Source organism: Mauremys mutica, unplaced genomic scaffold, assembly GCF_020497125.1.
Source record: "Mauremys mutica isolate MM-2020 ecotype Southern unplaced genomic scaffold, ASM2049712v1 Super-Scaffold_100120, whole genome shotgun sequence".
NCBI classification, from domain to species: Eukaryota; Metazoa; Chordata; order Testudines; family Geoemydidae; genus Mauremys; species Mauremys mutica.
This window is the reverse complement of record NW_025423273.1, coordinates 709,425-734,713: the sequence shown is the minus strand read 5'-3', so window position 1 is coordinate 734,713 and position 25,289 is coordinate 709,425. Positions and strand designations below refer to the sequence as shown.

Sequence of the window (25,289 nt, the reverse complement as noted above, 5' to 3'; positions counted from 1 at the left end):
GCAGGGTAGTGCAGCGCTAGGAGCATTCTAGGAGAACTAAGCAGGAAAAGAGGCCCCACTTTTCCTCTTGCCCTCCCTACACCAGATGCACCGTGCTGTTCAGAACTTGGCACTTCCAACCTTCATCTTTTAATTTTTGGATCCAATTGATGGATCTTTTATTTTTTCCTCACTCCTGCTACAGTCTGAAGCCCATCAGAAGCAGCTACTGCCTGCCTCTTGCTTGGCAGGATGGTCACGTTGTGATGGATGAGGGGAGCAGTCTTTGCAACCGTACTTTAATGGGAAAGATAACACGTCTGTTTACTCACAGCCACAGTATCTCCACACCCTTTTACATACTTAGCAGTGCCAAGCATTTGGGGACTGATTAGAAGATCAGAATCTGAGCTATGCTGCCTTTAATTTCTTGTGTTGGTCGACGTATTCTGCAATTCCTTCATTCATGTTCGTGTCTGTGCTGCAGCATTCTCATTAAGGGTCTGTCTGTAGGAGCCTGTATTGTGCTATGCATCTTTAAAACATGCACACATGAAAGAGCAGCTGTGTCCTTTGCCTTTCTCAGATGGGTCCAGCAAAGTGCTAGCTTGATTCAGGTGAATAACAGAGGCATTAAGCCAAGGCACACTTACATTGACTACAAAGCTTTTAGCTTTTGACTTTCTCCATCAGTAGCATTAATGTACATGATATAGTTAAAGTAACTTTTACCCTAGAGCATCTCTTCCAGAAAGGCATCCCGCTCTTGTTTTGAAGACATCAAATGCTGGAGAATTTACCACATCCCTAGCTTTGTTCCAATGGTTAATCACCATCACTGTTTTTTTTTTTAAATGCCTTATGGCATGGATGGAATATAGGTCCTGGGTGACTACTGGGACTGTTGCTACCTTTGCAAATGGGGACAGGTGGTGATGCTTTATCTTCAGAATTGAGGTGATATGATGCCCCGATGGTAGTTGAGCCTCTCCTGGAGGCTAACCTTGGAACAGCATTGGCCCCAACCATAGAGCAGGATGCTCTGCTGCTAGAGAATATCATAGAATCATGGAAATGTAGGGCTGGACGGACCTTCAAGAAGTCATCTCCCCACGCTGAGGCAGGACCAAGTAAACCTAAACCATCCCTGACCAATGTTTGTCCAAACTGGTTCTTAAGAACCCCCAATTTCAGGGATTCCACAACCTCCCTAGCTAACCTGTGCCAGTGCTTAACCATCCTTAAAGTTGGAAAGTTTGTCTAATATCTTACCTCAATCTCCCTTGCTGCTGAATAAGGCCTGGGCTACACTAGTGGGGGGGGGTGGGGGTTTGAACTAAGATACACAACTGCAGCTAAACTATTCGCGTAGCTGAAGTCGAAGTATCTTAGTTCGACTTATCTGGCCATCCTCACGGCGGCGAGTCGACTGGTACGGCTCCCCTGTCGGCACCGCTTACTCCTCCTGCCGAGGTGGAGTATGGGTGTCGATTAGCAGATCGATTTATCGCGTCCAGACGAGACGCGATAAATCAATGCGCTATACATCGAACACTACCCGCCGATGCGGTGGGTAGTATAGACATACCCTAAGCCAATAACTTCTTGTCCAAGCCCCAGTTGACATGGAGAACAGTTGATCACCATCTCATTATAACAACCAAGACTGTTATCTTCCCTCTCAGCCTTCTCTTCTGAAGACTAAACATGTCCAACCTTTCGTCACAGGTCATGTTTTCTAAACCTCTTACCATTTTTCTAGCTCCCTGGAATCTCTCCAATTTGTCATATGTTTCCTAAAGTGTGGTCCCCAGAACTGGACACAATACTTCAGATGAGGCCTCACCAATGATGAGTAGATTGGAATAGTCACTTCCCATGTCTTAGAAATGACAAACACAACAAAATGCCCCAATTGGGTCTATACATCAGAACCCTTTCTTGGGCATAGGTAGGGGAGTTTGTAGAGAAAATACAGTGGTTGAAGGGAGAACACTAGATTTGTTTATGGGTAAACTGATGGCTCAAGGGTTTTCTTTAGGCTAGACAATAGGAGCTGATCATTCTTGGCTATGGGTGTTGTTTTCTTCCGGGGAGCTCACAAGGCAACTAGGCTGCTTCAGTATTTTGGGATATGAGTCAAAGATTTATTACTAGAATTGGTCTGATAATTGCTGAGCTGAGTGTGTGCAGGCGTAGGTTCATTAGCATCTGGAGCAGGGATTCCCATGATTCAATGTGTCCCTGCTTTCTGGTCCCAGAGTTCAGTGCGGTTCTATGTTCTTCATTCTTTATGCTAATCCCTATTCCATCTTTCATGCAGTTGAGGCATGTGGAGTTGTCTCTGTTCTTCATTCTGTATGCAAATGGAGATGTCTTAATCTTGTCACCCTTGTCAGGAGGCGTCTAGGTATGTCTCCCCAAACTCTTCATTGTTCTCTGCAAGCCTTTTCTCTGATCGGTTTTGGTTCAAACAGAGATGGGAATTGGGGGTGTCCTTCATGAGTCACACAAGCTAGATACTGTGCCCTGGTTCCCCAAAAACACAGAGCTGACTGGTATCAACAATAAAGATGGCAAGTGAAGTCTAGTACAGCTGGAGAACGTTCATTCTTCATTTTTTTTAATTAGCCTCAGGAAACTTTTCATCAGTTTGGATCTCTGATTGGAGCAATAGCACCATACAGCTGTGATTCACTGGCCACGTCTCGTCAGTGGGTGTTTGACTGTATCAGCTGCCTTCTCTGTATACAAGGTGAGGAGACCATTAGCAGGTATAAGTAATTCTTCCCCATTAGCAGGTATAAGTAATTCTTCACCTTCTTTCACTGTTGTAATGTCCATTTTTTGCCTCTCTAGTTCTTTCTGTCCTGTCTGTTGGCACTTAGATAACAGAGTGATGGGCATCTTGTAAATAGCTCATTAGAAGAGACGATTATGATGTGTAAAGAGTGTGACACACTTCTGGGAACTGTACAAATAATAAATGGTCTGCACCAGGTAGATAACTGCTCAGTTCCTTAGAGCTTCTCTACACAGGGACACTAAGGAGAGTTAATCCAAATGAACTAAAGGTGTAAATTTTAAAGTGTCATTAAACACGTGTGGATGCTCTGATTCTGAATGAAAATGGCCCTTCTTAATTTTAGTGAATTACATGAATTAAACTAACCTGAAAAGGCCCCTTTAATTCTAAATAAGTGTGTCCCCAGAGGTGTTTAATGAAGTTTAACTAATGCAGTTTGAAAATGAATTTGGATTAGCTTTCTTGACTATCTCCATGTAGACAAGCCCTTGGTACTAAACATTTTCATTCTCTTTACCCTGCCACTGGCTGTATTGGAGGGGTTTCCTGGACTAATTCTTTAAACAAAAAATTCTTGCAGCAGCCCTCTGTCATGAGCATTCAAAGCTATTGGAGTAAGTGTAGGCCATTTTCCCATTTGTGAAAGAGTGGGACAGGGGTTGGCAATCTATGGCACGGGTACCGAAGGCGGCACATGAGCTGATTTTCAGTGGCACTCACACTGCCCAGGTTCTGGCCACCAGTCCGGGGGGCTCCGCATTTTAATTTAATTTTAAATGAAGCTTCTGAAACATTTTAAAAGCCTTATTTACTTTACATATAACAATAGTTTAGTTATATATTATAGACTTATAGAAAGAGACCTTCTCAAAACATTAAATTGTCTTACTGGCACGCGAAACCTTAAATTCGAGTGAATAAATGAAGACTCGGCACAGCACTTCTGAAAGGTTGCCGACCCCTGGCGTAGGATATTCTTTTCACCTAATGGTTAGATGTAAAGGGATAGATCTTGGTTATTATTTAAGGCCATTTCCAATTAGGGTGACCAGACAGCCAATGTGAAACTCATGCAGGACTGGGGTGGGGGATAATGTGAGCCTATATAAGAGAGAGACCCCAAAATCGGGACTGTCCCTATAAAATTGGGACATCTGGTCACCCTATTTCTAATTATTATTAATCAGTCCTAAAAAACAGTGTTGGTGATTCAGAAACAGAACAAGGGACTCCAGTCTTTGAGTGTACAACATAGAAATCCCAGCATTGTTTAGAAGTGACGGATGAGCCTGGGTTTCCTGCCGAAGGTTTTGTCCAGCCCCATCTCGTTTACAACGAGAGTTTGGTGGAGGGATTCACTTCTACATTGGAACCCCTCACATCTACCTCCATGAGTTGTACTTGAATGTGAGATTAGATGTAAATAGTGAGAGCAGAGAGGCTACTGAAACCAGACACCCCCAGAAAGCTGCTCCAAGCTGAATACGGTGCTTGTTCAATCCTGTATCAGTCACAATAACATACCACTACTGTTAACTTTCAGACATTTAGGGTGTAATCCCGACTCCATTATAGTCAACAGGAGTTTTGCCGTTGACTTTGATGGGGCCAAGATTTTACACTATGCTGATAACAGCCTAGCACATGGATCCTCCTGTATGAATATCCATGCAGTAGAGGATCCAGTTACAGTACTTTTTTTCCTTTTCTCCACTCCAGGCCAGCCCATGAACCTGGGGTCAGTGGAAGAGGAGCTGAGATGTCTCCATGAAGAACTAACAGCAGCTCCGGACCCCGAGGCTTTGTTTCAGGCCTCTTCCAAAATGGCCAGGGTAACTGAATCAAAAAACTTGTGCGGATGTTCTAGTGACCAGGCACCCTTCATTTTACATTTACGCTTTCATGATGCCTTTCCGTACTTGGAGCGAGCTGTGGACGAGGGGCATTCGTTGCTAGTAACCAGCAAGATGCTTTTCATAGATGTGTGCTATGAATGCCATGTAAAATCCAGATTCCACAGAATGTTGCACGCCCATGAAAATGCACATGCAGATGCGCACACATATACTTATCCAGCTATCCATGAGAAAAAACTGTATTAGTGGAACATCAAGCTGAGAACCCATCCAGTCTTCATTCTGTCACCTTGTGGGTTTGCCTTAGCCTATATTTGTGTGCATGCCTCTCTTGACTTCATTGTATATATTGTAAAAAGATGCAGTGTATCTAAGAGAATGCAAACTGGAAATTTACCTCCTGCATATCCAGTACAATGTTGTGCTAACTGTGCAACAGAAGCTTTGCCTTGAACCTGATCTCATTAGTGTAGAATACAAAAATGTAGTATATAGACTATGGAGAGAATTTTAATCCCAAATGGCTAGCTGGATATGAGGCTAATTAACAAATTGTTAATTAATCAGAAGGGTAGCCATGTTAGTCTGGATCTGTAAAAGCAGCAAAGAGTCCTGTGGCACCTTATAGACTAACAGACGTATTGGAGCATGAGCTTTTGTGGGTGAATACCCACTTCGTCGGATGCAATTTGCTGATGCATAGATATTTTTCCATAGAGATATTAGGCCTCCATTTTTACAAGTGCTGGAGCCAAACATAATTGCAGTCTCTCCTGTTTTTGATTTGTTCCCAGGTTGTTAGTAAGTACTTTCCCCCAGAACAGGCCACAGCCTTTATTGAGGCCACAGTGGAAAGTATGCTGTCTGCCAGCCCCACCTGTGCCACAGCAGCTGGACTGTGGATGAAGGTTATACTGAAGGAGTGTGGAGATGCCATGCTTGATAAGGTAAAACGGGAAACTGGAGAGGTTTTCTGCCTAAACACGAGGCTTTTAGATCTTTGCCCTCATGTGTAATGAACAAAAATCTTGCTGTTTCTCCCCCTCGGACATAGAGTCGATTCCATCTCTGTTCCCACCCTAAACTAGGCAATGGCAGAATCAATAGCAATAGACAGAGAGAATCCAAGGGAAAAGGAAGATGGTTGGTTATTTATTTGTCTGGCTTGCTGCCACAGTATTCAGCCAAGAAAACACTCTGGGGAAAAGACAAGAAGACAGAATGACCGGCACTTGGAGGCATCCAGTTCTTAGGAGGCCTATGGCTAAAGGCTACCTGGATAAAAATAGCCCTGTAGTCATTCCCAGGGAGTCTGGAGCCTGGGCTCTGAGACCCACCCTCTTGCCAGGTTTCAGAGCCTGGGCTGCAGCCCGAGCAGGAACAGCTACACTTTTAGCCACATAGTGCAAGCCCCTCAGGCCCAGGTTGACCTGAGCTCTGAAACTCACTGCTGTGGGATTTTTTTGGTGTGTAGACGTACCCTTTAAGAATAGAAGGAGGGAGGGAGAAAACTATAGTGTCTTTGGGATCCACTATTTATATGCCTTATTCTGGAGCCCAGTGTGGTAGGGCTAGATGAAAGGAGCACTCCACAAATCTTCTATCAAGGCTGGTGAAAGGCCTCAGGACAGGGAACCCTCGCAGCAGAACTGCCACGTTTGCACAGTATTTCGAAGATGTGAAGGGCTAGGAATGAATGAGAGGTCGTCACCTGTTCATAGTCCCAGGCATTTGCACACTGTGTTTAAAGCACTTGCATATTTTGTGCTTGTGGTTGTTTATGAACTGTGCATCCTTCGAGGCAAATGGTTGCATTTGGCTGCTTAAATCACACCTGCAAAATCTGGGCAAGCAAAGCCTTCTTTTGTGCATGCCAGCTGGTTTATTTAATGCATAGCTGGGCACCACCACATTAAATTACCTGGTATGTACAGGGAAACCCCGCTCAGGGGCGGCTCCAGGCCCCAGCACGCAAAGCGCGTGCTTGGGGCGGCACGCCGCGGGGGGTGCTCTGCCGGTCGCCTGCGGGAGGTCCACCGGAGCCACGGGTGCCACCGTGCTTGGGGTGGCGAAATGGCTAGAGCCGCCCCTGACCCTGCTATAATGCGCCCCGTAATAATGCGAATTCGGCTATAACATGATTGTAAGGTGGCTCCGGCCGCCCCAGGCCAAAAAAAAAAAAGCAGCTGGAGCACTGCGGAAGCGCAAAAGAGAGAGAGAAAAAAGAGAGAGAGAGAGGCTTTGTGAAGGGAGAGGGGCTGGAGTGCTCCCAAAGGGAAAAAAAAAGCAAAAAATGGAATGTGCCTTCCCCACTGCCTCTTCCCACCTGCCCCCCCGCTTACCCTTTTGGTGAGAAGAGCCACTCTCTCCCCGGCTGCTCCTCTCTCTTCCTCTGCCCGTTGCACGTCTCCCCTGCTCTCCCCAAGTGTTTCCCTCTCTCCCTCCATGGCTGAGAGCCCCCGCTGCTGGAGCTCCACCCTTTCAGTTACTGCGGTGGGCAGTTCGCAAATGAAAGTAGTTTTCTGCCCAAGAGAAATCGACCGGCTTGAAACTGACCAGCTTGAAATGGTAAACCCTGCTATACCACGACCCCACAATTAGCGCGATCCAATTTTTTGGACCCTGATCATCGTGTTATAGCGGGGTTTCGCTATATGTGTGTGTGTCAGTGTTAATTTTTACAGCCAAGTGTGGGCAATTGTTGTGGGTTAAAGTTACACAGACATATTTGAACGTTTGTTTCTTGAGGAATTTCTAAAAAAGCAGCAAATGTCTAAATAAAGGTTTTGATTCTGTAGAATGAATGGAGAGAAAGAAAAAGGGACATTTCTTTCTGGTTTTGTTCCTTCCAGGTGCCAGCTATTGTGGATATAATATATAGCCACATGGCTACTATCCAGGAGGGCAGCTTGAGGCAATTCCTGCTGGAGGCAGTGTCTATTTTAGCTCACCATCACCTAGAGGCAGTGATCTCCAGCCTACTCAGCAACCATCTGCCAATGGACAGGTATATACCGCTACCTATTGCATTCATCTTGGTAAAACATGGATCCCACAGCTTTGCTGGGAGATGTAGGGCTTTATTTAAGCAGCAGACATTTTGGGATAATTACTGATGGTTAATAGCCTGGGTCTTTCTCCAGGAAGGTCCAAGAGCATGGTAAGGTGGGGTGTGGAGAGAAATTAAGTGTCATTCTGTTTCCATTAATTCATAACTGCTTTGACATCCTAAAGACCTAACTTTACTGGTATAACTGGAGTGTATTGTTGGAAACATCTACTTCTCTAGCAGGGCTGGCTCCAGGGCTTTTGCTGCCCCAAGCAGCAAAAAAAGGGCGGGGAATAAAAAAACCCTGCGATCGCGATGTGCAGCTCTACTCCTTTGCTCCGAGAAGGAGTGAGGGACCAGCCGCCGAATTGCCACCGATGACCCAGATGTGCTGCCCCTCACCATTGCCTGCCCCAAGCAGCTGCTTGCTGGGCTGGTGCCTGGAACCGGCCTGGCTCTCTAGACACCTGAATTGACCTCACTTTGGAAATTAGCAATTGCTGTTGATTTCCTGGTAGCATGACAGCTTCAAGTCCAATCCCTGGCTGATGACAAAGAATAGGGCCAATATTGTCATCAGACCGCCGCTTGGTATCAGTCAGGGTGTGGCTGCTAGAATAGAGTTGCTGTCCTTGGGATTTAAAACTGGACTGGAAGCAGATCCATCATTTCATTTAAAGGTCCCCAACTGGGTTATCAGTTATCAGTGCTGGAATCTAATATCATAAGAACGGCCATACTGGGTCAGACCAAAGGTCCATCTAGCCCAGTGTCCTGTCTTCCGACAGTGGCCAGTGCCACATGTCCTAGAGGGAATGAACAGAACAGGTAACTGTCAAATGATCCATCCCCTTTTGCCCAGTCCCAGCTTCTGGCAAACAGAGGGTAGGGACACCCTTTGTGAAGGGGAACTAGGATGTCCATGAATATTCGTTCTCATAATTGTATGTCCAGTTAGTAGAAATGTGGCTTTTCTTTCATCCACTTGCCTTCCAAACCCTGGATCTTTGGGAGCCACATGCTCAGGATTCCATATTTACTGGGAAGTGGGAAAACAGGAACTGAGATTGGCGCTCTGTGTCCTGTCCTTCGGAAGTCTAGTATTAATGGTTAGGCTGCAGTAAGACTAGGTCACTTAACCTAGTTCTGTAACTGGAAACTCAATATTTAAACAGGAGGAGCGTTAAAGGAGGACAGTGCTCCTAACTTTCTCCTCATAGGCAAGGAGAAAAGTTGGTCTTTACTTAAATAGGACGCATTCAGTCTGAGCCACAAAAGTGTCCAGGGGTCACATGTAACTTCTGTTAAATTGCAGTGACACCAGTGAGCAGTGGAGATCTCTAGGGGAAGACCCCTTGCTTGCCATTCAGGTCCTACAGGTCCTAATAGAAAAAATAAAGACGTCAACAAGCCAAGAAGAAAGCATCACCTCAGAGACTGAAACTGACAGGCATTTGGCAGCTGCTGAACCTCTCTCAGTAAGTTAGATGACAGACATGCCTTTCAGGCTTTCCTCTGCCCTGTGACAATTCTAATGATGGAAAGCTAGAAGTGTGGTAGAATATTGCTGTGTGGGCACTTCTCCTCTGATGTACTGTTTCCCTGAGTCCAGCTCTGCTGTCTGTGGAACAAATACGCAGTTTTAGAGTACGTGGCTGATTTACTTAATAACATCTGGCAATTAGAAAGTCTTTGAACCAGGTTTCTCACAGTGCTTTGCAAATATTCCTTAGGACTCACAACATGCCTTGGTAGGTCATACACATTTTTACAGATGTGGGAAACTGAGCCATGAGTTAAGGGAGTTGCTTGCAGTCATTCAAGTTACCGGCAGAAGTGAAAATCCAGTACAGCTGATATCAGAAGGGGAGAAGAGGGTGTGATGGTGTTGGAGGAGATCTCATTTTTTACCATGCTGTCCTTTCAGGCAACATGTGCCATCTTTGAGGTGGTGTCAGCACAGCAGTCGAGCAAAGCTGTGCAGGAGCTGCTCCCAGAGTTGTTTCCTGTTCTCCTGCAGCAGGTCAGCCGAACCTCAGGACAAAAGATGCCTTTGCCAAGGATAAGAAGCCGGAGCCTATTCCAAAAAGACCAACAACATACTGAGGGCAACCCTTGCCGGTAATTAGAAGGAAGGGAGAGAAACAAAGAATTCCAATAGAGTTGTGTGACACTCCCCAGGAATTTCCAGGGTTATGAGGCACCTTACCATTGCCTGCCCTTAGAGTGAGGAAGTCTTGTCTGTGTCTGCTGTGGGTCAGTTCCCTAAAATGACCAGGCTCTGGCAAAACAAGCACTGCCATCCAGGCCTCCTCAGACCCCAGTCTCTTTGTACAGGTTAGTGATAGGCACACACCAACCCCCGAGTCTTCTGACCATTCCGTATAGTGTCCAGACCTTTATCCACTGAACACCCACAGAATTACCGGGCGTGCTGTTCCCTATGGAATAGTACACACCAGTTTACTTCTTATACTTTAGACTCTGTACTTTATACTTTATTATTTATACTCTATAGTGCAAAACACACAGCACTTAGATATATTTATAGTGCAAACAAGAACAGAGATGGTCAAAGAACAGAATTTCCAGTGACAGTGAGTAAGAATGCAAGCAAAAAATGGTTACATGTCAAATGAAATCATAACATGGTCCTAGAGACTAAACTTAACCAACAGGTTAACCTCCTGTCTAAAGATGTTTCTCACCCAACGTTCTCAACCAAGCCTGATAGTGACCCCGCTGTCCGTCTCGCTGTCCATCTACTTCCTAAGTGAAAGATGCCAGGGTGTCTTCTTTGTCCCCCAAATATACTAGAGCAAACCTTTGAGGTGTACCCCAAAATTGGGTCCCCACTCCCTGTCTCCTTCCTGTTACTTTTCTTTCTTTGAAGTTCTCACAGTCCTGAACTGAATGTGAACCCTACATGCTTAATTTACATGTAAACAAATAGATGGAGAAACATTTCTTGCCTTAAAGAAAACCATTTTTTCACCTTTCCTGGTGACTAGTCCCTAGACACAGATCATAAGAATGTAATTTTCAATGCATAGACATGGCTCTTTACACAGCATCTGTAGATGTGTTTCACAATGATATTGGGGACATGAGCTTTTATTTGAGACTCATATGGCAATCTTTTAGTGATCTTTTAGCCCCTTAAACCACTGACTCACTCTGGGAATGTCCGCCTCTGCAAATTCCTCTGTAACTTTAACTGCGGGGTCCAGATTAACTGGCTGGTGCCACGTAACCTATACTCAGGTATGCTCAGGGTGACTCTGAAGAAACTTCCAGAATCCTGCAGTCCATGATCTCCCCCCCAGTTTGAGTATGTGGCCTTACCAGTAAGTGGTCCAATCTTTCAATTTCTATGCAAATGCACAGAGGCCTAATCCCTCAATCCATCTTTCAACTCTCCATTTCTGGCAGTACTTTTATGTGGACAGGCCCCACCTCGTCCAGCATGGCTGCCTTAATCACGTCCTAATCTCTTGCCTGCTAATCACTAAGAGCCATATATGTGCTTCCCCGGTTAAATGGGGTGTCAGTCGAACGGCCCACATTGTTCTGTCCTTGTGAGGTCTCACCGCTGCTCCTTTAAGAGTAACCAAAACCAGATCAGGGTTGTTCGCAGGTCCCATTTTACAGAGTCTGATCTCCTGTGCCTGGTTTCCATTTCCTGTCACAGGACTTGCCAGATTTTGGAGGAGTTGTTGCCAGACCTGGGCTTGTTCCTGTATAAATTCCTGAAGGCTCTTTTGCTGTTAAACCTACCAGGCAAGCAAAGGCTGTTTTTCTGCCTGGTGGGATTGTTAGAAGGTCTGTGGGGTCTTCTACACCAGCATTTCTCAACCGGGCCGGTTTTAGGGGGTCCGCCAAGCAGGGCTGGGAGTAGACTAGCTGGGGCTTAGGGCAGAAAGCTGAATCTCTGAGCCCAGCCAGGCTGGAGCCCTGAGGCCCAGCACCTGCACTAAAGCCCCAGCCCCTGCACCCTGTGGAGTTAAAATCTAGAGCCAGGAGCCCCAAACTCTGATGCCTGGCAGGGCAGAGGCCTGGGAGTGGGCCATGGAGTATTTATAGCTTGTTGAGGTGAGAGGAGGCTCAGAAACAGAAAGGTTGAGAACCCCTGTTCTAGACTTTTCCTTGCTTCTTCACCATCCATTTCAGTGTGTTCCCTCCATCACCCAGACTGCCAGACCTCTACCCCGGCTTCTCCAGCAGGCTCTCCATTTGCATAGATAACAGGGAAATCCCTGATGAGCCCCCAGCTGTGACAGAGAGGGGTGTTGCACCCCCACATCTTCTACAAACACAGACCACGTTGAGACTTTCTTGCTTGTAAACACCAACGTGAAGTCTATTTAATCCCCCTACCAATACATAGCACCTTTATCTTGTAACTCAACTTTCTAAACTCTTCTCCAAAATGGGGGGAAGGTGTTTCCACTCAGAGAGCTCACTTTGTCAGGCTCTCCCAGCTTTTTGTCTTTCTGTTTCTCTTTGGGTGACCAGACAGCAAGTGTGAAAAATCAGGACAGGGGGTGGGTGGTAATAGGCACCTGTATAAGAAAAAGCCCCAAATATCGGGATATCTGGTCACCCAAGTTTCTTTCTCTGTCTGTTCCCCTCAAAGGGCTCCTGCCCATGTCCTTTTATACAGTTTCCCTGTTAATGGAATGATTGGTTCCATGACTCACTAGCCCCAATCTGACCTCGTAATCAGCTACACCTCTGTCCAATTAGGCTTTCTGTAAGGAACTGAATTAGTACTAATAGTGACCAGAGTGCTGACTCAAGTGCATACCCTCAGCACTCTGTCACATCATATCTGGAGATACAACCCCAAAATATCCACTAGTGATCACCACATTCTATGCCCCCCAGTTTTTGGGTCCTGATCATGTATCTTTTTTTATATCCTTGTACTCTGCTAGTATCCATACTCCTTGCAGAAAGTGAAAAATGACTGCAAAATTTTGTCCCTAGCAAAACTAGTTATATGAGATGTATGAGACAGAAACATACCTCCTGGCATCAAGTCCTTCCAGGGACACTGGTGTCCAGGATATTGCCAGTGGATGAACTGTCGATGAACAGCAGACCTGACAAGTAACCTGGGCTTCCTGACTCTGTTCAGGCTGCACCTTCCTACTGATTGCTGCAGTTCTGTGCCTCTCTTTCCCCAGGTTTTCTGTCCAAGCGTTAGAATCTGTGCTTTCCAAAGCTGGGAATGAGAGACTGGTGAGAGTGCTCAGGACGCAGAAAACATGGATTCTGCTTGAAAACCCCCAGACTCACCATGAGGGAGTGTGTCTGCTGGTGAGGTAAGAGATCTAAGAGGCATGATTTTATCCTTGGGAATCAGTAGCAAATAGAGTGGCTGAGAGGGAGCCTACAGTTTATAGCTTTGTGGGGAGTGCCCTGGGTGGAAACACACAGCTCCCACCCATAGATATCAGAGCTGTCTGCTCAGAGCAGCTGAGTTTTTGAAGTGTGCAATCGACCCCATAAGCGGTTTTTTGCCTTCCAGTGGTCTGCTAAGATTTGGACTAATAACACTTGAGATCATCCAGAGCCTCCTCCCCTGGGTGAATTCCCCAATGGAAAACTTCCGAGTCACTGGCACAGCTTTCCTTGCCCAGGTAAGACACAGGGCTCCGAAGAGCAGTTTCAACATTAGACCACTGTCTGTTTGCCTTTCTTTTAAGGAGTTGTACAGTTCAGTTCATAGGAGTAACTGTCATTTTAGATAGTAGACTGGGTCCCCCTTTATATGGAAACCTGACAAGAAACTTCATTCTACCTTTCGGAGTCATTCTCTCGCTGATATTTGTATTGCTGTCATTGCCTATACTAGCTACACAACCACAGGTGCTGGCTGAGAGAGATACAGACAGAGTTTGAAGTACTGGACCTCTTCTGCCAAGTCCCAGTGCTGATACTAACCAACAGCTCCTGGTTTTGGTTTCACTCAGCAGATCTTCGGAATGAACCTAGTGTCCTAATACTATAAAACAAGCAACATACAAATACATTCACATCAGTCTTAGGTTCTCATGACTATTGTATCTGAGTACCTCAAAACTCATTTATGTATGTATCCCCACAACACTCCTGGGAGGTAGGGAAGCACTATTATTCCTATTTTACAGGCAGGGAGCTGATGCACAGAAGGGCTAAGTGATTTGCCAAGGTCACCCAGGAAGTCTTTGAGGGAGCAGGAATTTGAACCTGGGTCTCCTAAGTCCTAGACAAGTGTGTTAACTGCTGGACCATCCTCCCTTTCTACAGCCTTCCTCTAACATCTGCATCATATTTCCACTTATGCTAAGTAACTATCTTAGGGGCTCATCTGGTTCTAAGGAAAACAATCGATCTGTGTCTGGGATGGGTTGTACCTGGGCTTTGAGGCTCCTTACAAGAGGCCCCATGGTCCTACTGCACCCTGCCCCAGGAAAAGAGCCACAAATCTGGGTCTGTCTAGAGAGGCCTCATGAGAGCAGCCAATCGGAGCCCATCAGGCTCAGTTAAAAGGAGCTGCAGGGCCTTAGCAGGTCAGTTCCTGCCAGGAACTGGAGGGGCAAGAAAGGGTGCTGCTCTCTGGCCACAGAAATTCCAGGGATTGCCAGAGTTTGATTCTGGCAGTATTTGCTTAAGTTGGGTTTGCAGGAAGAGAGTCCTTAAGAACTTGAACCTTGAGGTGAGGGTGAAGCTAAAAGTGGCTGGTAGGAAAAAGCAACAATGAACTGAAATCAAGCGGTGCCTAACTACTGTTTACAGGGTCCATGGTTTGGAACTCAGAGTTATGGGCAGGCCTTGGATCCCCTACCACTTACAGTGGCATAAGCCCCAGGAAGGGGCAGGGGCGGCTCTAGAAATCAGGCTGCCCCAAGCAGCGCGGTGCGCTGCGCCGCCCTTCCCCGGTCCTGCGGCGGGTCCCCTCTTCCCGCGGCTCCGGTTGACCTGCCGCAGTCATGCCTGCGGGAGGTCCAGCCGAGCCGCGGGACGAGCGCCCCCTCCGCAGTGATGCCTGCGGCAGGTCCACTCGTCCCGGGACTCCGGTGGACCTCCCGCAGGCATGACTGCGGCAGGTCCGCCAGCCCAGCCTCCCGCCCTCCCCGGCGGCAGGGGACGCCCCCTACATTTTGCCGCCCTAGGCACCAGCTTGTTTTGCTGGTGCCTAGAGCCGCCCCTGGGAAGGGGACAATGCTTACGGAGAGCTTGAACAAAGAGCAGAATTTCAAGGACCCAGAGTTGGGGCTGGAGACCCTAGCGAGGGCAATGGGACTGTTCTTGACTAGCCCAGAAGGGGTTCATTTGGACTTTGGGACTTAGCCAGAGGCCTGAGCCACAGAAGACTCACTGAGGTCAGCTGGCAGGGTGCACTAGGGGTGAGAAAAGGACTGTGGTACCAGACCTGGCCACTAAGGGGCTCTCAAGAGGTGAGTGGATCCCTATTATAGTGTCCAAAAGGAAAGCTCCATGTTTTTAAGACATTTCTCATTTGTGTGGAATGATAAAGTTAGTGTGTTATGTGCCACGTATCAGAGGGGTAGCCATATTAGTCTGTATCCACAAGACTGTGGCTATAGGAGGACTCCTTGTTGTTTTTAGTGTATTCTATGCCGGCTCAAATTCTATTCCCAATCTTAAGGATCATATTGGTGCTAATGGACATGTTGATTTTATTTCAGCTAATGACTGATCCCATGCTCAGGGAGAAGAAGTTGCTTAAGAGTGTCTTGCGCATCTTGGAAGAAAGGTCACAGGATAGGAACAGCATTGTCCGTCAGATGGCTGTAAGAGGCCTAGGAAATATAGTCGATGGGGCGCCTGTGAAGGTATGAGAGAATACTAAATAGGATGCAACATAAGTAGAGAATCCAAGGGAAATAATTGCTCAGAGTTTACAGAGGCTGCACACAATGCACTAGGCCAAATTCTGCTCTCTCCCATACCCTAGTCACCTTTTTGCAGTCAATACAGAGCAAGCTGGATCCTTTGGTAAACTGGGCATAAGCAAACAATGTGCACTTTAATGTAACCATATGTAAATGTATACATCTAGGAACAAAAAATGCAGGCCATACTTACAGGACGGGAGACTCTATCCCAGGAAACAATGATGCTGAGAAAAAACTTGAGCCATGGCAGATAATCAGTTGAACATAAGCTCCCAATGCGAAGTTGTGGCCAAAAGGACTGAAATGATCCTTGGAGGCATAAATAGAGGAATCTTGAAGAAGAATAAAGAAGTTATTTTCCCTCTGAATATGGCACTCATGTGAGTGCTGCTGGAATGCTGTGTCCAGATCAGATGTCCACAATTCAAGAAGGATGCTGATAAATTAGAGAGGATTCAGAGAAGAGTCACAAGAACTATCAAAGGATTGGAAAATATACCTTTAGTGATAGACTCAAGGAGCTCAATCTATTTAGCTTTACAAAGAGAAGGTTAAGGAGTGACTTGAGGACAGTCTATAACTACTCACATGGGGAACAAATTTTGATAATGGGTTCTTCACATTAGCAAACAATGGTATAACAAGATTCAATGGAGAAAAAGGAAGCTAGATTAATTCAGACTGGTAATAAGGCGTACATTTTTAATAGTAATTTTAATTAATCATTGGAACAATTTACCAAAAGTTGTGGTGGATTTTCGGTCACTAGCAATTTTAAAATCAAGATTGGATGTTTTTCTAGAAGATGTACTCTAGTTCAGAGACTATTTCGGAGAAGTTCTATGTTATGCAGGAGGTCAGACCGGATAATCACAATGAACCCTTTTGGCCTTGGAATCTAAGTAACTAGAAATCTAATAATAGTATTATGCACGTGTATTATGTTACCGAGTTTGGCTCATTGAAGCTAGCACCTGGTCTGAAATATAGCTATAGATCTCAGGAGGGAGAGAGGGTTGATGAAATTCCCACAGCTTCATAACTGCTAAAGAAAAGTTCTTAGAAGTGTGATCAGTGATAAGTTTTCTTTAATGTCGTATGTTTGTACAGGTGAAAAAATACAAGACGTTTCTTCTGGACATACTGATCGGGGCCTTACATGATATTTTCAGTTCTGAAGTGATTGGTGAGAGCATGAAAGCACTGGCCAAAGTCCTGAAGGAGCTGAAAGAGAAGGACATTGGTTCTTCCTTCAAAGACCTCACCCAACAGATCCGGACCTACTTTGACGATGTATGTGAACAGAACTCTCCAACCCCAGTTCAACCGACCTTGATTAGACTCGATTTACGATGTGTGATGTGGACTCCCTGGGCATTGCTCATGTCAGAGTGCAGAGATTTTAGGCCCCAGGGAAGGGAGGTATTTTACGGAGGAGGAGAACATTAGGAGGACGGGGATGACATCCCTGCTCCCACAGTCTCACCCTTCTGTTCTTGATTGCCACTGAGAACCTCAAAGAAAGTCTGAATACTAGATTAGGTAGCTACATAACCATGAAAAGGGGGTTACAGAGTGCAATAGAAAGTGTTGGGCCTGCTTTATACCGTTTTTATGTGAGAGGGTTGGAATGATAATTCTGTTTTGCAGAGAATTTTTGAGATTTCAAATTTTGGTTTTGTTCCTATTTGTGGGAACCCCCCCCCCAAACTTCAGAACTCGTTGTGAAACAGAATTACTATTCTCAACCTAGCTCTGTTGGAAGCCTTGGCCAGTCTGCTCTCAGACTATCCTGGTGCTGGGAACCCAGGAAACTCTGGGAGCTAGAGGTGCCAGGGAGTTGCAAATTTGACAGCTAGGACCCCCAGGGTCATAGAATTGGAAGGGACCTTAGGAAGTCATCTAGTCCAACCCTCTGCTCAAAGCAGGACCAATCCTCAGCTTTTTAACCCAGTTCCCAAAATGGCCCCCCAGGGACTGAACTCACAACCCTGGGTTTAGCAGGCCAATGCTCAAACCACTGAGCGATCCTTCCCCCCAAAGCTGGGAGCCTGGAAGCCTATGATCCCAGTCAGCCTGATAGATTGGCTGCCAAGGAGCTGGATGGGTGTACTGGCAAGACACCAGGCAGGTTTCTAAGGACCCTGCCTGGCTTCTGGAGGAATTTCATCAAAATTGAACTGTCTCTAAAATATTTTCATGAATCAGAAAATTCGAACAAAAAATTGGTTAATTAAAGTTTATCTGACTAGCTGTAGTTGCAATCACTCTACTTTAGCGTAGAAGAGACGGCTGTGTGAGGTGTGTGATGGGATTGTCCCTTACTTACCAAGTTGTGGGGCTTTCTTGGCTGTAGGAGGACGATGCTCTTCGCTCAGTGGCCTTTGTCCTATTTGGCATCCTGGCTCAGTTGACAAAGAAAAAACAGAAGGCCTATTTCGCCGATCAGGTTCGAAAGAGCTGGGTCATACTTCTGCTGCACCTGCAAGACCCAAGCCCCAAGGTTTCAATGGTAAGACCAACAGTGACTTATTTACTAAGCCAAAGGAATCTTCCTCCCAATGTCAGGGGAGCACTGCTATTCCTGCTTGTTGTGGAGGCCCAAATTCTCCCCTCAGTTCATTGCCCTCCTGCTGAGTCAGTTCCAGCCAGGTTGGTCCATGGCTGCCTCACCAGAATCCAGGATAGGTCATGGGTCTGACCCCGACAGGTCTCTGTTCCTGTCTGTCTCTGCACCCCAGACCCCTGCCTCCCCAGAACAGAGGAGAGACCACAGCTGTGCCTGGTGAAGCAGCTTTCATCGGTATACCTGTTCCCAAAAGACATTGATGCTACCTCCAGGTTTCAGTGGAAGCTCTCCCCTCTATTAGTCATTCCTGCATGTTTCTGCCAGTCACGTCCAGATGAATCCCTTTTTGTCCTGGAATAGATGAGCAGTCACGCAGATGAGTTCCCTTTGATTGAACACAGCACTCGGTAGGGAACAAGTCAATGGTGTGACGCTCTTTTTCAGGAATGCAGAGCTACATTTCACCTCTGTTTCCCGTTTTTGGGACTGAAGAGACTCCAACATGCGATCAATAAGCACCTTGGTGGCAGAGCCGAGCTGAAGCCTGAAGAGCTCCAGGTGGACATTTGCAGACACCTTGTGAGTGAGCTGTTGAATTGTATGAGATTATTGGCTGGAGGGTGATGGGAAATGTAAATCTGCCCCAGATTCCCATTTTTCCCACTTCTACCCAGCCACCTGTTCTTTCTCTTATTTACCTGTGGTTCATAAAAGCATGTGCTGGCAGTCAAAGGGCACTTCTAGCCAGAGAGAGCTCATGTGTCCCTGATTTCCTCTAGGCCAAAGAAAATGCAGAACTGCTGGAGAACTTGTACAGCACCACCATCACGTACTTCAGTAGCAGCTGGGAATGGATCCGGGCAGTTGCCGCCAACTTAGCTGGTGAGAGATGATGCCCAGTGTCCCTTTTGATATTCCCATTGAGGGAGACAAAAAAAATCCCACTGTGCAGCACTGAGCTGCCATTAATCTCTCTGTGCCTCAGCTTCCCAGCCATAGATGGAGATGTTAATGTCTCTACCTCTCCAGGATGGTGGTCGGAGGAATTCATTAGTTGCTATAAAGTGCTTCGAGATTGTTGCAGGGGAAGCACGGTGCAGTCATTTCATAGTAGTGGCTGGGACACTGTCACGTAGGGCATGGTTACACTTTGAGCTGGGGGTATAATTCCCAGCTTGATGAGACACACCCGCACTAGTCCTGTGTGCTAAAAATAGAGAGTAGCTGCGACGACAGGAGGTTTAACCACCCCAAGTATGATCCCATCCAAACCCCAAAGTCTATTCTCACAGTGGCTGCTCCTCCCACGGCTTGTGCTGCCTTAGCTACATTCTAATGCTAGCGCTGTCAGAGCTAGTGTGGGCCTGTCCCATTGAACTGGGTGTGATACCCCTAGCTCAAAGTGCAGACCTACCCAGTGCTGTTCAGTGTTCCTCACTGGGAGGCAAGCAGCCCACCTCCCCATAGCACCTGCTGTTTCACCTTCCTGGCCACAGCACCTTGTCAAGGAAGCATTAGGTTCCTCCTCTTTGACCCAGTGCCCTCTTCTCCCTAGCACACCCATGTGAGACAGGCAGGCATTGGGGCTCACCTATCAGTCACCTTGTGAGATCCCTGCTTAGAACTCGCTTATTCCTGGCCCCAGTCCTTTGCTCAGACCACTAGACCAAGACACTATCTTAGTAGGTCTCCAATAACTGACTGCAGTGGCAAGAGGAGCACAGACTGTTTCAAGCAAATGGGTTTTATGTAAACATTCTTTTTAAAAAATGTGTCTCTCATTCTCTTCAGTGTGGACTCTAAACCGCTCTAGCATCCTCTTGCCCACAGCTCACCCTTAGGCCCACAGTAGGAGACCCCAAAGACCTGTCTAGAGGCTGCTAATATCACTTTGCACTCAACAAGGGAAGGTTTTATTATTGTTGTTATTTATTTGACATTGTGTATTTAGGCATCATCCTGGAACACACAGACACTCAGCGTATGAAATGGCTGGACCTGGAACATCTGCTGATGTGTAAGTGATAAATACAGCTGAAGTCCTGCTCATTAATGAGTTATAAAGGAATTTAGCTGACAAGCAGCAGTAACCGATACCACTGGTGCAAAATGCATCAGCCACACATCAAAGGACAAATACACTCTTGCCCAGTAGAAAGTCAGCCTTAATTTCCCCTGAAGGAGGAAGCTGCAGAAGGTGTGATATGAGTCAGTGCATCTCCTGGTTGTCCTGGCAATGCCCCCTCCCCAGCCAGTGCTATCCACACTTTGGGCTTTATTGGCTTTCTGTGGACTCCCCAAGTGAGAAGTAGCCACTTTCTGCTACCCCAAATTTCCCACCAGCAATTTTGCTTCCAGTAGGTGCCCTGTATCATGCGCAAACCAGCTTGGACCTGGCCTGTGTTAAATTCCAGGTTGAGTTGAGCTCAGGCAGTGGCTCCTGAATAGAGCTGGAAAATAACTGAAAAGTGGAAGCTATTGAAACAATGGACCTTCTTCCATTTGCAGCAGAGTGGATGACTTTCTGGTAGAGTCAGGGTCTCCCCACAGTTGGGAGCATGGAAGGGACCCAATGGGGGACCCTAAAGCTTTGTTTGTATTGGAGAGCTGCTGTCGTGTGGTATTCAGAAGTAATAAGTCTCCAGCTATTTCAGGCACAGGTGACTATATGAAAAGTGAGGCCTATTCATCTATCATGTATTTTCCACCCCAATAGAAGGACTGAGCCCAGTTTCACATTTTTCCATGTGATCATTCTGCTCAGGTACTTCAAGGTTCTGTGATCACGCTTAGCTGTGATTTGACAGTCTGTTCACTAACGTGATGTCCTCTGTAATTTCAGCTCTCCGGGTCCTAGAGAAAGACCCAAGTCCCACTGTCCAGCTGGTGGCAACGGAGATCATAAGTGACATCTGTCCTGGCGGAGCACTTGGCGAATGAAGCAGAACGTAGACAAACAGAACAAGGCACTCCAGTGGTATAAGGGCCCTACCATCAATCAAATGTTAACCCCACCCCTTGACCCCGGCAGCAAGATGTGTCATGTGACTCCTCTAAGAACTCCTCCCACTTTCCTCTACCAATCAGGATGGGTTTCGCCCCAATAGGAATGCCCCGAGAGAAGACTTGACCAATCAGGGGGAGTTCTGGGGCAGGTGACCTGTCCTTTGTGTAACCCCTCTAAGAACTCCTCCCACCGCCATCTACCGATCAGGATGGGTTTCAGCCACTGGGGATCACTCCAAGAGGAGATTTGTCCAACTGGGGGGAATTCTGGGGTGGGGTGACCCATCCGGAAGTGCTTCATGTGACCCTTCTAGGAACTCCTCTCACCACCCTTTACCAATTGCGATGGGTTTCAGCTGCAGAGGACTGCCCCAAGAGGAGAGTTGACCAAAACAGGGTAGGTTCTCGGAAGGGGTGAACCTCCCAGAAGAGGGTCGTGTGACCCCTCTAAGAACTCCTTCCAATGCCCTCTGCCAATCAGAGTGCAGCACATCACCTCATAAGTCCCAGCGCTTGGCAGAGGAGGCCATCTCTTACCAAGAAGACGTGTTTTATGAATTGTGGAAAGGCTGAGAGGAGACATGGACTCCTTTACCACTCCCCTGAGAACTTCAGACTTTGTTTTAGCCCCGAGGACCTTTTGGGCTTGTATGGATAAAGCGCTATAGCAGTTATAGTTCCGAGGAGGGCCCTTTGACTCGACCATTGATAGATACCTCAGGACCCGACCCCGAACCCTCGTGAAGAACCTCGTTGAGTGTGACAACCCCCCCCCTAAAGTGGGAAGATGATCATGGCTTGGGGGAGTCACTGGTGGACAAAGTGAACGGGAAAGACGTTGCTCAGGTAAATGAATGATTAAGAAGCGATGGTCGATCATGGGGGTATAATGGGGTTAGGAATCAACTTGGCATTGCATAAATCTAAGAACAAGCAGGGGGTTGCTTACACTGATTTTTTGTCTGAAAATCTCTCAACAGCTCGACGATGCCTTTCAAGAGGCCTTTGAGAACTTACACATCGGTAGCCCTGTCGTGCATCAGCTGATTTTGCTCCTGTCTGAGATGCAGATCTCAAGAGGAAAATCCAGAAAAGGACAAAATAGAAGAATGAACCAGCTCAGAGTCTTTCGTTGTAGGGGTCATGGCGTCCATTTTTACAGGTGGCTGTCAAAGGTTGTGTTAAACCAGGCAATTAATTAAACTTATTTAAATGTGTCCCTATGACTGTATCCCCTCCATACTTGCGTTAGTAAAAGACGGTACCAGGAACAGTCCTGTCTCCACAGCTCTGTTAATGAAAATATATTACATCCCCAGGGAAGCTGGGAGCTTTGGTGGGGGAATCCTCTTTCTGAGTGGCCAAAAAGCACGGTAAAACTTTAAATAGAAGACAGGTAACAGCTTGGCTTTCAGATCAGATGCTTACACTTTACACAAACTGGCTCAAATACATTTTAAAAGAAACAAGACCATTGTTTCAGATGTGGACGCGCAATGGCAGGCAGATCTGGTAGATGTGCACCGGTTCTCCAAACACAACAGAGGCTTTAAGACGTGTTATCTGACTTTATAAAGAGTGACAACCGGAGCTTTCACAGAACTATACGTACCAGACCTGCTGATGTTAATCCTTCACATTCTCTGAAGATATGGAAAACAGTTTATAGAGATGGTTTTAAAATAAAACCAGTTGTTGCCCCTTTTAGAAAAGGCGACCACGTGAGACTATCTAAAGTCAAAGGAGCCTTTGAAAAAGGTTATGAACAGACGTTTACTGATGAGCTATTTATAGTGGATGAAGCCTTAACCAGGAGCCAGAGACCTATATACTGATTAAAAGATTACGAGGGTGAGACAGTTACTGGATCTTTTTACCCTGAAGAATTACAAAAAGTAAACCCCAAACGAGACAGGATTTACAGGATCGAAAAAGTTCTAGCGGATAAAGGAAAAGGGAGAAGAAAGCAGCTACTGGTGAAATGGTTTGAGGAGGCAATAAGTTTAACAGCTGGGTGGAAGCTTCTCAACTCTGTGACATTTAGACACGAACAAAAGAAACAAATAAAAAGATTCCTCCTGCAAAGACAGAGAGAGAGAAAAATGAGCGACAGCGGATTCTCCATTACGTTGTCCAGCAATGCCAGCTCTGCAGTTTTTCCTCAGAACACCAGCTTGAGCTTTACAATACTGCTAATTAAGCCCTAGGATGTCCGGAGAGCCTGGGAGGTGGGTTAGTGGAAATACAATACCCGCCCAGCCGGAACACTATCAACGAAGACACCCCTTTCGAAATCACCTTTGCAGGTATGGCATGGAGTTTATCCTACAACGAGGTTATTACTCGTCCATACCTGAATTATTGGATCATATGAACAGTACTGTGGCTCGTCATCCCACACCGCCTGAGGTGGTCATGAACTACGACCCTGGGGGTGGAAAAGTTAGTCTTAAATCTGCCGATTTTACTTGTATGTTTTCTATCAGCGGGGAGCTAGCTAACATTCTAGGTTTGGGCCCGAAGCACAGCGTCCAAAAATTCCCCTTCTCAGCAGACATCACAGGGCTTTTAATTTCTTGCGTCTGTTCACAGATATTGTAGAACACGAGTTTGTGGGGGACTTTTCTGTTCCCCTGTTACGTTGTGTCCCTGTCCGAGGAAGGAACAACGAGTTTGCCACCATCCCCTATGATAAACCTCATTACGTTCCTGTCAGAAAACACCACATCGATACCATTACCATTGAAATAGACAGATCAGAACAGACACGTCTTGTATTGCTTTGGCAAGGTGATCATCAAGGGGCACCTGTGTCCCCGGAGAGAGCGAGGTTTCTAAAAAGCAAAACATTATGGCGATCCTAAAAAATTACAGCGACCCCACCATCTACAGGAACTATTACAAAGCCCAGGTGGGATATGCCCTTCCTGGATGTACGAGGCTGGCATAGGTGGAATATTCCGTAACCGAGCCTCTGCAACCAGACTTCGAGGCAGAACACTGCGTGAGAGAATACATGAATCTGGTACAGACAGCTGGTAAACATGTAAAAGATCGTTCTCTGTTAATCAACCGTGAGGAATTTGCACGGGGTTACACCTTGTTTGCCTTTGACCTGTCTCCCAACCAAGAATGCACCAATCACTGTTCCCTGTTTAAAACCGGGAACCTGAGAGCAGAAATACATTTTGGGACGGCTTTAACCGTCACCGTCAATATGATCGTGTATGGGGTTTTTGACAACATCATAGTGATAAATCAGAGGAGAAATGTTCTGCTTGACTATATGTGAACATGGACACCGTGCAGCTCTCACGTGTCTCATCAATGACCCCTTACACAAAAAAGAATTCCCTTATGATTGGCTCCCTGGCAGCAAGCTGTCTCAGAGACCCTTAGGTTTGGTGGTCAACACGCATCCACATAACCAACCTGGTGAACGTTGGCTCACCTTGTATCTGGTGAGGTGTAACCGTGGAGAGTTTTTTGACTCATACGGGCACCCCCCCGAATAGCGTGTTGTTTCCTAAAAGCATTATGAAATTTTTAAACAAAAATGCCACAGATAATGTGTTTCACAATAGACAATTACAAGACCCCCACTCTGTCGCCTGCAGCGATCACTGCGTGTTTTTCTTACATCATCGTAGCAAGGGTTTATCTTTTGACTGGATTTTAAAATTGTATTCTAACGACTTAGTGCAAAACGACCGGATGGTGATGAATTTTGTAAAAACTAAATTTAAATTCTTGGGCATATCTAGCCTTGCTTAAAACATGTTTCAACAAGCCCAGACGTGTATCTTGCAATGATTTTTATAGCCATGTTATCCAATACTCTCAGGCATAACAGACAATGTTTGTTTGGTATTATCCAACACATTTTCCCACAGTTGCTAGGCCCCGCAAGAATTGCAGAAAAGGGGTGTTTCCACCTCAGATCCATTTTTAAAACCATAGGGCAGGGTTTTAAACCCTTCTCCTAGGACCTTCTTGGTGGAAACGACTTTCTGTGTTTTCTTAAGGGTTTTTGTCTTTATTTGCCAGTGATTTTTGTTCCTTATGATAGAGGGCTGCTGAACCTCTATCTTTTTGGAGGTGTTTTCTCACAGGCCCG

At 46.2% G+C, this 25,289-nt stretch overlaps 1 protein-coding gene across 1 annotated transcript in view; it reads left to right on the top strand.

Annotated features, from left to right (window-relative positions):
• Positions 1-21,106, top strand: part of LOC123359409 (maestro heat-like repeat-containing protein family member 2B) — an 87,266-nt gene extending 66,160 nt beyond the window's left edge. The window contains exons 10-24 of the mRNA XM_045001079.1: positions 2,611-2,734; positions 4,505-4,617; positions 5,436-5,588; positions 7,494-7,648; positions 9,006-9,168; positions 9,618-9,811; positions 12,880-13,017; positions 13,224-13,335; positions 15,388-15,534; positions 16,708-16,890; positions 17,954-18,109; positions 18,611-18,745; positions 18,946-19,048; positions 20,118-20,183; positions 21,009-21,106. Coding sequence (XP_044857014.1) covers positions 2,611-2,734; positions 4,505-4,617; positions 5,436-5,588; positions 7,494-7,648; positions 9,006-9,168; positions 9,618-9,811; positions 12,880-13,017; positions 13,224-13,335; positions 15,388-15,534; positions 16,708-16,890; positions 17,954-18,109; positions 18,611-18,745; positions 18,946-19,048; positions 20,118-20,183; positions 21,009-21,106 — 2,040 coding nt within the window. The remainder of the gene's footprint in view (positions 1-2,610; positions 2,735-4,504; positions 4,618-5,435; positions 5,589-7,493; positions 7,649-9,005; positions 9,169-9,617; positions 9,812-12,879; positions 13,018-13,223; positions 13,336-15,387; positions 15,535-16,707; positions 16,891-17,953; positions 18,110-18,610; positions 18,746-18,945; positions 19,049-20,117; positions 20,184-21,008) is intronic.
• The last annotated feature ends 4,183 nt before the right edge of the window (positions 21,107-25,289 follow it).